This window comes from Carassius gibelio, chromosome B21 (assembly GCF_023724105.1).
Source record: "Carassius gibelio isolate Cgi1373 ecotype wild population from Czech Republic chromosome B21, carGib1.2-hapl.c, whole genome shotgun sequence".
Taxonomy (NCBI): Eukaryota; Metazoa; Chordata; class Actinopteri; order Cypriniformes; family Cyprinidae; genus Carassius; species Carassius gibelio.
Window position 1 is genome coordinate 4763863 of NC_068416.1, and position 15865 is coordinate 4779727.

The 15865-nt window shown below is 42.4% G+C and overlaps 1 protein-coding gene across 1 annotated transcript; it reads left to right on the forward strand.

Moving 5' to 3' along the window:
* The first annotated feature begins 1819 nt into the window (after positions 1-1819).
* On the forward strand, positions 1820-14404 carry LOC127985565 (uncharacterized). Its single transcript, XM_052587616.1, has 11 exons — positions 1820-1921; positions 2025-2243; positions 2332-2514; positions 4053-4145; positions 4780-4928; positions 5005-5087; positions 6661-6780; positions 7007-7057; positions 7139-7242; positions 7438-7569; positions 14042-14404. Exons 1-11 carry the CDS (start codon positions 1820-1822, stop codon positions 14177-14179), a joined length of 1374 nt encoding a protein of 457 aa, XP_052443576.1. The 3' UTR covers positions 14180-14404.
* The last annotated feature ends 1461 nt before the right edge of the window (positions 14405-15865 follow it).

Genomic DNA, 15865 nt, shown 5'->3' on the forward strand with positions numbered 1-15865 from the left:
CTACTATGTCCCCTATCAAAGACATTCACTCACATATGATGCTATGAAAACAAAACACATCAGCATCTGTATAATCTGGTAAAATTGACCACTACATTGAGAGGGAGGGAAACATTCTCCATTTTCACAAAAATGAATAAATAAGCAACCACTTTCAAACCATTGTTTATTTAACAACATTTATTTATTAAATGTATTGAATTGATAGAGCAGAAGACCACAGACAACACATCAAGAAACAATTTGGTCCTCAGCTCATTTTAAGCAGAAATCCCCCTGACAGGGTGACCCTGTTTCCCCAGAATTCAACAAGGCAATCAAGTTATTAGTCCAACACAAACAATTTGAAATCTGCCAGTTATCCCTCCACAACAATTTACAGCATTTTAATGAAGCTGGCACCTCAAGGAAAAAGCTCATTTTAACTTGTTTTAAAATAGAAAAACAACATATCACAGCACAATTAACCAGTTAAACATTTTAGTGCTACATAAACATTTAGATATCTGTCAGTTTCTCTGAAGAAGACAAGACAGAAATAAATGCTACATAATCTGGAAAAACACACAATTGAGATCCTAAATAATGATGAAGTGCGTGTTTGAATTTGAAATGCTCTTCTCTCTCTGGGCTGTAAATGTAAGCTGGCGGTGTAGAAAAGTCCTGGCTAGATGAGTTGTCCTGGTCTTTGACGGAAGCTGATTAAACAGATCTGTCGGCAACATTAACAGGAGTGAAGGAATTGCCTATTTTAGGTATATACTTTACATTTTCTGCGTTTCTGATGTCCTTTCCTTTTTTAATTTCTGCTTCGCGCTCCCACTTAGCTTCTCCATGTCAGATTTTTTTCTGTTGTAGCAATGCCTGATGTGACCCGCTCGGCGTAACATTTGACCCGCCTCATGCGGACTGACCAATGAGGAGAGGGTCTTAACTTGAGGTCCTCTCTTCATTGGTCAGTCCGCATGAGAGTGACTCTCAGCCGCTCTCAACTCACGTTCAAAGTCATAGACAGCGTCTCTCGGTGCAGCGCAATAGCCCGTGTTGACAGTTTGTTTAATATAAAGCGGGAGATTACCAGATACAGTATTTTGCTCTTGCCCTTGCTGCCCTGGGCCCTTTAGAGGTCTTGGGCCCCTGGGCAATTGCCCAGTTGCCCGTATGGTTAATCTGGCCCTGGGTGGAGGTGGTACTTTTCACCACTTTTCTCAAAAACTATTGGTCCTACAGACATCAATCAAAGTGTAGACTGTATAATAGTTATTCCTCCAGAGAATGAGTGCACAAACATGCTTGTGTGTCTTTCAGCAACGGAGCAGTGGTTGCTGGCGTGCGGTGAACAGTGAAAAGTGTACGGAACATGTTTAGTCTACGTCAGCTGCTAGACAGGGTCTAGTGTGTTTTGGGTGGTTGTTAAGGTGTTGCTATGCACAACAGTTGCTGGGTGAACTTCTGTAAGATCCTGATATCCATGAAGACTTTTGTTCATAAAAAAGAAACTCAGATTTGGAAAACTGATGGTATGTCATTGATTTACCATTTCTCTGACAAATGTAAACGTGATGCCCTCAGACCCTGAGTAATGACAGTAACACACTCTTGTGTGACCTGTTGTTGTGTTGAACACACGCTGATATCCACATCGGTTGGCACTGATCACACTTTTGTTTTTTGTAGGATAAGAAACATTATTTCTAACATCACCAATAGCCAATGGTTTGCCAACGTGATCCGGCTAACCCTGGCGCTCAACATCATATTCATCATTTACGTGGTTGACTGGAGACTGAACGATCTTTCTCCTTCTCTTTACGTAAGTATGGAGATACACGGTATTGATCTGATGAATTATGAGAGATCTCAGACCCTCCATAGACAGAACGGTTCCTACCACGATCAAGGCCCAGAAACACAATGTAAAGTCAGCATGTTATACTCAGGGGTGACGCTAATGGAATATGGTAAATAAAGCAATGATAAGGCATTAATCAGTATATAATGATCACAGTGTGTGGTTCTGTCAGACTGTCAATGCTTTGTTCCACTGCGTGTACCTGATGGAGTACCTGCTGAGGATCTGTGTGGATCCGAGGGGTTACTGGACGAATCCTCTCAATGTGCTGTCTGCGTTTGTGCTCCTGCTCTCCTCCGTCTGCATGAGTCTGAGCCTTCCTCTCAAGAGCCTGGTCTGCATCTGTGTCCTGCTCGTCTTCAGACTCAGGAACTACACGGATGTCGAGCAGGTCGTCATATGACACGTGTACCGCGGTTCTCCATCTGATCTCTTCATTCTTTATTTTTACCATCAGTGTTTGTGTTGGTGTCTTTCAGGAGTACACTGCAGGCGTCTGGAAGGGACTGAAGAAAGCCAGCTTGATCTATTTCTTGATCTTTGTGATCGTACTGGTTTTCGCAATGGCTGGTCACTCGTTTTTTGGAGATCCAAACAGAGGAGATCCAGAGAACTGGGGAGACCTCGGCACAGCCCTGTTCACGCTCTTCAGACTGCTCGTAGTAAGATGAGGAACTATTCAACATCAGTCCATCTGTCATTACTCGGACTCAACAGATGTTCTCCAGATATCTTTAGCTTTAGTAATAGATCTTTTGATAAGCGAAACGATTGTCAAATATTTGGACATGTTTGAGAAACAGACAGGAATCACATCTTGACCTGCACCTGTGTGTGTCAGTAGTTGTATAACTGGACGAGGGTGCATCAGGAGCTGAACAGAGCAGGAGTCAGCTACAGCAGCGTCTTCGTCATCGGCTTTATTATTACATGCTACTTCATTCTCCTCGTTATAGCCAGGGCTGTTTTCATCACTGAGTGCCGGGTAATAACACAACTAAAGCTGACTTTTAGTAAAAATGTGCTTGCTTGTTATTCTGTTTTGCAATGAAACCTGAATTTATTTACATATTAGAAAAGTCACAACTGATACGGTTGGTAATAGTCTCTTCCAGTGTTGGGGGTAACGCATTACAATTAACTCGAGTTAAGTAATCAGAATACTTTTTTCAAGAACTAGTAAAGTTACACATTAATTTACAAGAAAATATCTGAGTTACTTTTTCAAAAAGTGCCGAGGTGTTGTGTGCGCTGTGTGATCATGATATTACTCTAGTTTAGACTAAATGTGTGCATTAATACATCCTACTCATAGAAAACACACCAATGAAAACAGATTTAGTATTCATCAAAGTGAATTAAAACTGTGAAATGCAAACTCAGAATGTGACGCAAACCTGTAATAATTAAATATGTTAAATAACACAAATGTATCTAATCCCATTTTCCAGTTCAACCATATTAATGAGCAAAAATGACTCTAGATAAACTAACAATTGTGCTTGATTGTTTTTTTATTGCTTCTCCTGTGTTCAACTGTACAGATGTGAATTTACTTTTCCTTCAGTCTCAGGTTTATTCATTACACTTTTTGGTGTGAAAGGCTCTTCTTACATTTGCTATAAACAGAACTTCTTGTATGAAAAACAATCAAGCCCTGCTCATTTTTAAAAAGTAGCGCAAAAGTGACGTTTGCATTACTTTTAAAAGTAGCTTTCCCCAGCACTGGTCACTTCCTCACTATTTTCAGAGGATTTGGAAGATGTGATAATAATGGGCTCTAGTATACACCCTTCACATAAAGAAAACATGATTTGGACCCTAAAGCTGCTCCCTGTTTCTGGAGGGAAAAAAACTAATGGGAAATAGTTAAAAACAACATTAAAAAAAGTGATTTCAAAGACAGATTTAGAGGATGCAATGATTTAAGTTATTTGTTCAAGAAACAATCCAGTGCTTCCCAACCCATATTAGAATAGGATATAACATGGAGAGAACGTTTATTACAAAATAAAGAGAGGACAATCAGTTTAGTGAGAAAAACATCCCAGGCTTTGAGATGAACTTTATTCAACTGTTTAATAAAATCTCCTGTATGTTTCATGAATGATGGGTGCTCTACCCAATGATTTCAGCCATTAATTTTCTTTCAGTTCCAGTTCAGTATCAGTTCTCTTGAATCTTTACTGATGTTCAACAGAGTGCATTTGGGAAGGCAGCGGAAGGGAAGAAGCGTGCGCGTGAAGAGGAGGTGAAGAAGAAGGTGGAGGAGGTGCTGGAAAGAGCTAAACAGGTTCGTCTGAGGCACTGATCACAGACTCGTTGTTAGTCAGCTGTTAGGGAGCATGAAACACTGAACAGATGCTTGTTTCAGATCACTGAAGAAACTGATCACACACACATTTCATTTCTGTGTAAATATGATGAACTCCGCTAAAGACAATCTCTCACTGATCTTGACTCATCTGTATTTATTTCTACAGTGAAGACTATCCAGTGTTTTACATTTCATTAGTGTCTGTACCTGAATATATTGTTAAAAAACTTAAAGCACTGTATATTTGTATCTTTTTTACTAAGTTTACTGGCTTATTTTAGTTAAAATATCATAACAACATCCTAATTCAGTGCAACACTATGCGCTGTCAGAATATTTCTCCCTGTATTAATGGTGAGGTTGTGATGTTTACAGATGGTATGTCTGGTAATATCAGTAAACTGATCTGCTTTACTCTCTAATGTGCATTTAATGACACAATATATCAATCTGTGAAATATAGTAGATTATCATTGTTATATTCCATGTCCAGTATAAATTGGTCATCTTATAGGCTTCTGATATTTTGATAAGATATTACCCAATATGTCATGTATTATGTACAATATTTTTTAATAACCATTTCTTTTCCTTTCTTTATTTCCGGTAGCACCATGCCCCACAACTCCGGCGTGTGAGGGAACTCAAAAGGCCCTTGTGTCATGATCGATTTATTTATGCACAGGACAAGATCACTAGTTCTTCCTTCATAGGAACATTTATGCAGCAGCTAAATAAACGAGAACAAACCATGTTAGCGTGAGTGACTGTGATTACATATTCTGGTTTGGACCTTTTTATTTTTTCCTTTGTGTGATGTGATAACTGTACGCAGGTGGTGGCGGCTCATAAATGAGAAGATGTCTGTACTGAAGGAGGAGCTCGAGGACAAGCTGAATGAGGAAGCTCTTGCTGAGGGTAAGTGCAGTCCTACTACAGCTCAGAGTCTTTACAAACTACAAATAATACATCATGTTTGTGACAAATCAGTGTTACAGCAGCATTACATTTAGTTCTGTTGGTGTTCCATCAGTTTTAGGTGAGTTTATAACCAATCACAGAGTTTTGGTTGAGCGCACGAGTGTAAGATCCAATCAGAGACGGTCAGAGGATGGATGTGATCCGCACCAGCGTTTCGATTCAAAGGGAGTACAGAGACTGTTGTGCCTTAATATTCACTGAAACGTGGCTAAATGAGGATATCCTGGACAACGCAATCTCTTTACAAACGCACTCTGTATACCGTGATCGGACAGTTGCCTCCGAGAAGAACATTTGTGTAAGCAACTCGTGGTGCTCGGGTGTCAGTATTATGCACAAATACTGCTCACCCAATATAGAACTACTGATGCTGAAATACTGACCTTTCTATCTACCGAGAGAATTTAGCGCTGCTTTTATCACAGCGGTTAACATTCAACCACGAGCGGATACACACGGCACTCAGTGTTATTCACCATCCTATCAGCACACACGAGACCACAGATCCAGACGCTGTTTTATTATTGCTGAGGACTTTAATCAGTGTAAACTGCACTCAGTTCTTCCAGAATTTCATCAACACGTCAACATTCCTACTAGAGAACAAAACACACTGAATCACGTATATACAAAGTTAAAAGGAGCTTACAAAGCTAAGTCCCGTCCTCATTTTGGACGCTCAGACCACAATACAGATTTAGTATATCCAGCTACAAACAGAAGCTGGTCTGAGTCAGCTGAATTAACACTGAACTGCTATTTGTAGCTTCAGCCCATTGATCCCATTCAAGTCGAGTCAGGTCAAGCTTTATTGTTATTCTGCTACATGTGTGGATGTACAGGGGAACGAAACGTCGTGCCTCACAGGACCACGGTGCTACATAAATACAGACATACAACGATGAAGTAAAACAGTATGAAGCTACATACAACTAACCTACTGACAGATTTTGATTATAAATATACTATATGTAAATGTTTGCCTATGCTTAAGCTAAAAAATACAAACTAAACTCTAGTCCTCTGTGGGATTATGTACACACAGCAGAGTGTGTGTAAAGTGTCTAGTGTGCACGTAGGAGAGCGAGTTACTACAGGTGTTTAGTGTTTGGGTGTGGTGACTTGAGGTCAGTGCTCTCACAGCCGGAGGAAAGAGCTGTGGATCAGTCTGGAGGAGCGGCTCTGATGCTCCTGTACGGTCTTCCTGATGGTAGGAGCTGGAAGAGACTGGGAGGGATGGATGGATGGGATCCTTCACAATACTGTTAGCTTTGCTGGAGCATCGTGTGAGGAAAATGTCTCATGTCTTGCAAGTAACACTGATGATCTTTGCAGCTGTGTTCACTGACCGCTGAAAATGTTTTTCTAAAATGAGAGTGAAACATGATGCACCCATCGGTTCCTTAGAGCTTTATCTATGTAGTGTCCAATCAAGTAATAATCTGCTCTTTTTGGACATTGTCCAGCTGAAGTGTCCTGTTCTGGAATCTCATCTCTCTCTTTGTTTCAGGGCTGTACAAGAAGTCCGGCAGATTAATATTCCTTGGCCTTGGCAATGCTGGCAAAACGACGCTTCTGCATATGCTGAACGAGCACAGACTGGGTCTGCATGTGCCGACCTTTGACCCCAGTAAGTGTGCACTGCACTGCAGCTCTCACAGAATGCTACAATACCAGCACACATAGAATATAACACACATTTTAAAACCATCTGAAGTTAAATATGGTCTGAAAGTCTAGAGAGAAGCCTTGTGAAGTCTAGTATTTAGATATAGAAGCGTGTAAGATGCTGTTTGTCTGTTTCAGTCAGAGAAATAAACGCTCATTATTTAGTCTTTGTCTCCTTCCCCTCACAGCTTCAGAAGTGCTGAGGATTGCTGGTGTTACTCTGAGCTCCTGTGATCTGAGTGAGTAGATGATCCACACCTCGCTGTCTGTCTGCATCAGATCGCTCGTGTGCTGAAGCTGTGTCCTGTGTTTCTGAGCAGCTCGAGGGGAGTGGAGGAAGCTTCTCCCAGCCGTCAACGGCATCGTGTTCCTGGTGGACTGCGCAGATTACGCCAGGCTGCCTGAGTCCAAAACAGAGCTAGACGTGAGCTTCATACTGTCTCCAGCCACTTCAGCCTTCATTACACACACGAGACACATGTTTGCTAGAGTCCTGCACTGTTACTCATGAAGCATCTCCTGTCTCATGCCATACTGTGTGTGTATGTGTGTGTGTGTGTGTGCGTGTGTGTGTGTGTGTGTGTGTGTGTGTGTGTGTGTGTGTGTGTGTGAATAACAGGCACTAATGACAGATGAAACCATTGGAAACGTGCCCATCTTGATCCTCGGCAACAAGATCGACAAACCTGAAGCCATTAGTGAGGAGAAGCTGCGTGAGATCTTTGGGCTGTACAGTCAGACGACAGGAAAGGTAAGACAGCGCACGCTCAGGGACGCTTTTGTGCTTCACTGCACTGCTTCTGTATTGTTTTTCTATCTAAACATCCTCTAGACAGATGCTGCCTTCTTTTCCATTCATCATCTCTGTGGTAGGATTCTATCGTGCGACTGGTCGTGATTTTAAATGTGAAAGCACCAATGTGGAAGAACTGAGGTGCTGTGTCACGCCACATTAGCTCCAGTAACGTACTTATCGTTTGAACTTAATCATAACATGAACAATTGGAAAACTGAGACTTTTATATCAGGTGTAATTTGTGAAAGAGTAATTTGCAATATTTTGCACATAGCACTGGTGTTACAGAGTTGAAACACAAGTATATAATGTATGTTATCATGCCTGAAGACAAACTCAAGTAATGGAGTTCATCACTTAAACAGGCACTGATGTTCCATACACAGTGCAAAAATACAAACATTTACATTTACATTTACATTTAATCATTTAGCAGACGCTTTTATCCAAAGCGACTTACAAATGAGAACAATAGAAGCAGTCAGGTCAACAAGAGAACAACAACAGTATACACGTGCCATGACAAGTCTCAGTTAGTCTAGAACAGAACGCATAGCCAGGTTATTTTTTTCTAAATAAATGAAAAGACAAGAAAAGGAAAAGTATTGGTGTTAGTAGATTAAGTGCAGGACGAAAAAGATGAGTCTTTAGATGTTTCTTGAAAATGAGTAAAGACTCAGGTGTATGAAATTGAGATTGGGAGGTCATCCACCAGCTGGGCACAGTCCAGGAAAAGGTCAGTGAGAGTGATTTTGAACTTCTTTGGGATGGCACCACAAGGCGTTGTTCACTTGCAGAGCACAAACTTCTGGAGGGCACATAAGATTTAACCAGTGAGTTTAGGTAAGTTGGTGCTGTGCCAGTGGTCATCTTGTAGGCAAACATCAGTACCTTGAATTTGATGCGAGCGGCTACTGGTAGCCAGTGTAACCTGATGAGGAGAGGAGTAACATGAGCTTTTTTTGGCTAATTGAAGGCAACCCTCGCTGCTGCATTCTGGATCAGTTTCAGAGGCTTGACAGTACATGCAGGAAGAGCCAGGAGAGCATTACAATAGTCCAGTCTGGAGAGAACAAGAGCTTGGACAAGAAGTTGGGTTGCTTGCTCTGACAGGAAGGGTCTAATCTTCCTAATGTTGTATGAGGCAAACCTGCAGGACCGGGTCGTTGTAGCAATGTGGTCAGTGAAGCTTAACTGATGATCCATCACAACTCCTAGGTTTCTGGCTGTCCTCGAAGGAGTAATGGTTGATGAACCCAGCTGTATAGAGAAGTTGTGATGAAGCAATGGGTTAGCTGGAATCACCAGGAGTTCTGTCTTCGTAAGGTTAAGCTGAAGGTGATGGTCGTTCATCCAGCAAGAAATGTCACTCAGACAGGCTGAAATGCGAGCAGCTACCGTCGGGTCATCAGGCTGGAATGAGAAGTAGAGTTGGGTGTCATCAGCGTAGCAGTGATAAGAAAAGCCATGCTTCTGAATGACAGATCCTAAAGATGTAGATGGAGAAGAGAAGTGCTCCAAGTACTGAGCCTTGAGGAACCCCAGTAGCAAGGTGGTGTGACTTTGAAACATCACCCCTCCAAGACACACTGAAGGATCTGTCAGAGAGGTAGGACTTAACCCACAGGAGTGCAGTTCCCATCTTTCTGAGGGTGGACAGGAGAATCTGGTGATTAACGGTGTCAAAAGCAGCAGACAGGTCCAGTAAGATGAGTACCGAGGATTTTGAAGCTGCTCTTGCTAGTCGCAGGGCTTCAGTAACCGAGAGCAGAGCAGTCTCAGTTGAGTGGCCACTTTTGAAGCCAGATTAGTTGCTGTCCAGGAGGTTGTTCTGTCCAAGGAACATAGAAAGCTGGTTGAACACAGCCCGCTCAAGTGTCTTTGCAATGAATGGAAGAAGGGATACCGGTCTGTAGTTTTCAAGAAGCGCTGGATTTAGAGATGGTTTCTTGAGCATTGGTCTTACCCGAGACTGCTTGAATACTAAGGGAAATGTTCCAGATTGAAGAGAGGAGTTGATAATGTGAGTAAGTGAAGGTATGACTGAAGAAGAGATCGCTTGAAGGAGGTGAGTGGAGATCGGATCAAGTGGACAAGTAGTAGGATGATTGGACAGGAGAATTTTGGAGACGTCCATCTCTGAGAGTGGGGAGAATGAGGATAAAGAGTGTGCATCGGTCATTGTGAAGTTTCCCTCAGCCTGCGGTGTGGAGAATTGGTCACTGATGGATCTTGTCTTATTTGTGAAGAAAACTGCAAAGTCGTCCGCTGTAAGAGTCGATGGAGGAGGTGGAGGCGGCGGATTAAGAAGAGAAGAGAAAGTCTTGAAGAGTGTCCGAGCGTCACAACAGCTGTTAATTTTGTTGTGGTAGTAGGATGTTTTAGCCGTGAAGACATTTGCAGAGAAGGAAGAGAGGAGAGATTGATACACACTGAGGTCAGTAGAGTTTTTTTATTTCTGCCATTTCCTCTCTGCAGCCCTGTGTTTAGAGCGATGTTCACGGAGAACCTCGGACAGCCAGGGGGCAGATGGGACAGTGCGTGCTGGTCTAGACAACAGTGGGCAAAAGCTGTCCAAGCAAGATGTTAAAGTGGAGCAAAGAGTGTCCGTAGCACTGTTCGTGTCCAGAGCAGAAAACTGAGAGAATGAAGGAAGAGAGGATGAAACCACAGAAGATAGGTGAGATGGAGAGAGTGAGCGTAGGTTCCGTCGAAAGGTGACCTGCGTTGGAGTGTGTGCCGCTTCAGGAGTAAGTGCTAGGTTAGCAGTAATGAGGAAGTGATCAGAGGTGTGCAGTGGAGCAACTGAAGAGGTTTCTACAGAGCAACAGCGAGTGTAGATGAGGTCAAGTTGGTTGCCCGATTTGTGAGTCGCTGTAGTAGACACTAGCTTGAGATCAAATGAGGTGAGCAGAGTTTTGAAGTCAACAGCCTGGGATTTATCTAAGTGGATGTTGAAGTCACCAAGCAGTACCAGAGGAGTACCATCTTCAGGAAAGTTTGATAGCACCACATCCAACTCCTCCAAGAAGTTTCCCAGTTGACCTGGGGGACAATAAATGGCCACAAAGTGGATTTTAACAGGGTGGGTTACAGTAATGGCATGTGATTCAAATGAACCAGTACCTGTAGGTGATGGCTGAAGATCAAATGTCCATTCTTTGGATTTAAGGAGACCCGTACCTCCACCCCTCCCAGTGGTACGAGGAGTGTGGGAACAAGTGAAATTAGTGGAGAGGGCTGCAGGGGTGGCAGTATCTTCAGGTTTGATCCAAGTCTCAGTCAGTGCCATGAGGTTGAGACCGGAATGAGCAGCAATAGAAGAAATGAAGTCTGCTTTGTTAACTGCAGACTGGCTGTTCCAGAGACCAACTGGAATAGAGAGCGTAGTAGTAGAGGTCAGAGGGACGTAGGTTTGTCAGACAGGCCTTCCTGCGACGTACATAGCGTGCTCTCCGAGTGTTAGTACTGATAGTAGAGATCTGAAAGCACATAGTGACTACAAGTGTAAGAGATATTTGAGAACAAGCTATACAAAAAGTAAAGAAAGAGAAAACCAATACTCAAGTGCCCTGTCGGTGTCCTTGCTCGGTGGAGTTGGCAGGTAGAGTCGATTGTCTTTACACACGAAGGCTGCCGCGACTGCTGCCGTGGTGAAACCTGCCGCTTTTGTATTTGCCTGATTACCTGTGATTGAATAGTTTTACGCAAAGTGTTTTCTTAATTTGCTAAAAATGGAAGAGTGCAGAAACATAAAATCTCTTACACCTCAACAAAATAGAAAAGAATGGCAAAAAAAAAAAATTTCACGTAAAGTAAATAAATTGGATAAATTTAACTGAATTAAATAAAATCTATACACCAATCATCATTTTTTTAAAGCAGCTGTATTTATGTTTATCAATCAAGAGCAGGGAGATATTTTTCTGTTTGTTTTATTAACATTAAAAGAATAGTTAAAATTAAAATTCTCTCATCTGTCTGTCAATTCTGTTTTATTTTTATACCATCATTTAGGCCCAATCCCAATTCTACCCCTTAGCCATTCCCCTTTCCCCTTCCCCTCCGTTTCGGTCGTTCACGTGAAGGGGTAGGGGTGTCTCAATTCTCTTTTGGTTGGAGGGGTAGGGATAAGGGGAAGGGCCAGATAGCCCTTCAAACGAAGATTTTTCGGGACCACACTTCAAACGAAGGGGTATGAATTATCTCGGCAACATGGCTGCTACAGCGAACAAAAAGACACATAAATGTAAGCTTTTTGGCATAAATAAAGATTTTAATGAAAAGTAATCATTTGTTTTATTTTACATTCAATTGTGAGTTCATATTAACGGTCATGTTACTCAAAGACATGTTTGCAAAAAATCGCTAATATTTGCTAACGTCATATCATAGCAGACTGCATGATAGTGCCACAGCATATGTCTGATCAGGGCCATAATGGCCGTAGACATTGATGGGGGCTAATCCTCCCTATGATTAGATATCGCTAAACCATTTTCTCAAATATTGCCTATTCGAAAGAGAGAGAGAGAAATTGAGGTTGCGTGTATTCGCGTCCATGCGTTAATCTTTTTAGAGTGAGTGTACTGAAAAACAGCGATTGTATCCTCTCGTTGCTGGAAAATATAATGTAGCAATTCAGTATTTAAACTGTATTTAATAAAAGTCGTGGGGCAGCGTTGACAAGTTTATTTTCTCCTGGATGTGTGAGCTGCGCGATTTACGATATGTGTGTGTGTCAGTGAGCAGTGCATTAATACAGAACAATAATTAAAGGCTCTAATGCACACCAGCACACTAGTATATGTGTGTTTTGTAAGAGCTAGACGATCAATGATGACGTGTGATGGCATAGTGGTGGTGTCCCAATCCTTACGGGAATACCTTCTCCCCTACCCCTTGACACTCTGTTACAAGGGACAAGGGGAAGGGGTAGGCGGAGGGGTAGGGGAAGGGGTATAACATAGAATTGGGATTGGGCCTTAAGTCTAGTTTTTGACAAACGGCAGCATGTTTAGTCTCCTGTTAAGAGCTGCACTCATCTGTTTCTCTCTCAACTGTTTACTTTCATTTTAGACATAACTGTGTTTATATGTAAACCTTGTGTGCTTTTGTTCACATTTATATTAGAACAAACACTAAGCAAAAAAAAAAAAAAGATATAACACAACATTACCACTTTTTTTAAATCATTAAGGCGCCGTTCACATATCGCGCTGTGGCGAGTGGGGCGGGGCCGAGAGGCGTGGGAACGAGGAGTGAGGCCAGGTGTAGTGATTGGAGATGAGCTACACCTGCGCCCCACCGCCAGTATCGAGTCCCACGAAGGAGATGGAAGGATATAAAACTGGAGCGACGACCGTGAAGGACGAGAGAGGACCAGGCCTGGGACATTATTTTATGTTTTGGCTTTTATTTGTGCGCGTCAGATTTGTGATTAAGAAGTTCATATCGTTACACGCGCCTAAAACGTGTGGAAAACAACTAGACGCGCTGTTTTCTCCTTCTTTCCAAAGCGCTAGGGCACTTTGAGGCGTCTGCCGTTGCTAAGCAACCATGACGCGCTCTTTCCATGAAGACGCGGAAATTTCAGCAAAGGATAAATGGATTTGCAGCACTAAAAATCACTTGCAGTAGGCTAGCTCTACTACTAAATTTATTTCAAAATGGCAAACAATATACAACTATGGTCAGCTGTTCCTTCATCTTGGCTGAGTTTTCAACATTGTTATGGGAAAGGATGAAGCTGATTGGTTAGTTCTTGTCACATGACCCGCGGTGCGCTTGTGGCTCTCTGAAAAGTTGAGATGTTTTTAACTCGATGTGGTGCGGACGCACCTGGAAAAAACGAGCGCATCGCACCAGGTGCGCATCGCGACCGCGTCGCTTCCATTATGATGAGGTCAGTTAAATCCTGAATGAGTCAGTGAGCAGACCAGTGCTGTTTGGCTGAGGTTCAGAGTTCAGTGGGGACTAAGGAAAAAGAGGGGAGGGAGTTGAGCTTCCGGACAGCCTGATGGATGAAGCTGTCCTTCAGTCTGCTGGTCCTGGCCTGGAGACTCCACAGACTCCTCCCTGATGGCAGCAGACTGAAGAAGCTGTGTGAGGGCCGGGGCTCTGGCTCTTTTCAGTTTGCAGAGGAAAGAGATTTCTTGGCCAGTGCTGCTGTGTTTTCAGTCCAGGAGAGGTCATCTGTGATGACTTGAACTTGGTGCTGCTCACTCTCTCCACAGTCACTCCATTGATGGTCAGAGGAATGTGCTGAGTGTGTGCTGTCCTGAAGTCAACAACAATCTCCTTCATATATTCATATATATAGCTTGACCTACTGAGTTGGAAGAAAATGTTGTTGTGAACGAAGCAGCTCCTCTCTTGTGGTTTCTACGTGAATAAGGCCACAGATGCTGAGTGTTGTTGTGTTCAGGGCTGTGTTGGTGTCGTTGAGCTGAAGACGAGGCCGCTGGAGCTGTTTATGTGCAGCGTGACGGAGAGACGAGGATACGGTGAGGCTCTGCGCTGGCTCTCACACTACATCAGTTACACAAACACTGCTGAAGCCTGAGCTAAAACATCTGTTTTACTAAATATCCCCATCTCATGTTACTTTATTAAATTAGTTCTTATATTAACAATTATTTGTCATTTATGTCAATACTTTGTGATTTTCTTGAGAATTTGTAATTGAGTCATCTCAGTATGGATAAACTAAATACATTATTATTAAACAATTACATTCTTCAACAGGCAGTGTGAATTGGTCTTAATGAATTAAATGACTCATCGTTAAAATGTTTTCTGTTCCACATCAATAAGTGAAGCATAATTTTTAAGTGCTAGCTGTGAACTAGCGGCTGAGAGAGATTTCCTCAGACAGACGGAGCTCAGTGAGTTAAACACTGATTTAATGATTGTTTCTGATATCTGCTGATTTTGGATCTCATTCATGGTGAGCCCTTCTTTTCATTGGAAAAGCTAAATTTCACATCTATAATGATAAAACAGTTAATGGTGGACCACAGTATAATGGATATACAGTGGGGAAAATATTTATTTGATTCCCTGCTGATTTTTTGTAAGTTTGCCCTCTTACAAAAACAGAAAAGAAGGATTTGTATTTTTATGGCAGGTTTATTTTAATGTATAGAGACAGAATAGCAACAAAAAAATCCAGAAAAAAACATTATAGACTGTCGGATTGAGGTCTGGACACTGGCTCGGCTCTCCATGACCTTCATCTGCTTCTTCTCGAGACACTTCTTTGTTGTCTTGGAGGTGTGTTTCGGGTCATTGTCCTGCTGGAAGACCCATCCATGACCCATCTTCAGTGTTCTGCTGAGGGAAGGAGGTTCTCCTCCAAGATTTTACAGAACATGAAGTCGTCCTGTACCCTACACAGAAAACAGCCCTGAAGTATAATATTTCGGCTCTGTGCTTGACTGTAGGATGCTGTTCTTGGTGTCATAGACATCATTTCTCTTCCACCAAACACGGCGAGTCGAGTTCAAGCCAAACAGATCAGTTTTGATCTCATCTGACCACAGCACTTTCTCTCAAGTCTTCTCTGAATCATTAGATGTTCTCTGGCAGACTTTAGAGGGGTCTGAACTTGTGTCTTCTTGAGCGAGCGCTGCAGGACTTCAGTCAACAAACTCCTCTCGTGTAGTTCTGGGCTGATCCCTCATCCAAACGCTTTGTAGTCTGTGACTGCCTGAAGTCTAGAACCCATGGACATCACCAAATGCTGAGTTTCCTTCCTCCAGATGCTTTGCCAGGTCTTTACTTCAGGCGCTGCTTGTGAAAGTGACGTGACATTCAGCCAAGTATGGTGACCCATACTCAGAATTCGTGCTCTGCATTTAACCCATCCTGTGTACACACACACACACACACACACACACACTAATTCTAAAACTAACCCCACCCACAATTCCTGCCGGCCCGGGACTCGAACTCACAACCTTTCGATTGGGAGTCCAACCCTCTAACCATTAGGCCAGGACTTCCCCTGTTTATGGGTCTTTCTGCTTTCAGTTATATCTTCAGTAAGTGAAAAGCTCAGTTGGATTGAGATCTGCTGTGTTTGTTAATAAATTTCAGTAAAGGATCTAAACACATCTTATTTCTTTACTGAACTGTCTGCAGTGATGGAGACCTACAAGAAAAAAAAAGGTAAACAAAACTCTTATTATCAGTAAAAAGAGTGTTCAACTAACATATATATATATATTAGAGCTGTCAAATGATTACA

Excerpts from the sequence above, each read along its gene's own strand:
- LOC127985565 (XM_052587616.1), top strand. The coding sequence starts at position 1,820 with ATGGAGATACACGGTATTGATCTGATGAATTATGAGAGATCTCAGACC. Across the intron at positions 5,088-6,660 it reads TGAGGAAGCTCTTGCTGAGG|GGCTGTACAAGAAGTCCGGC; the intron begins GTAAGTGCAGTC and ends TCTTTGTTTCAG. Across the intron at positions 7,058-7,138 it reads TCTGAGCTCCTGTGATCTGA|CTCGAGGGGAGTGGAGGAAG; the intron begins GTGAGTAGATGA and ends GTTTCTGAGCAG.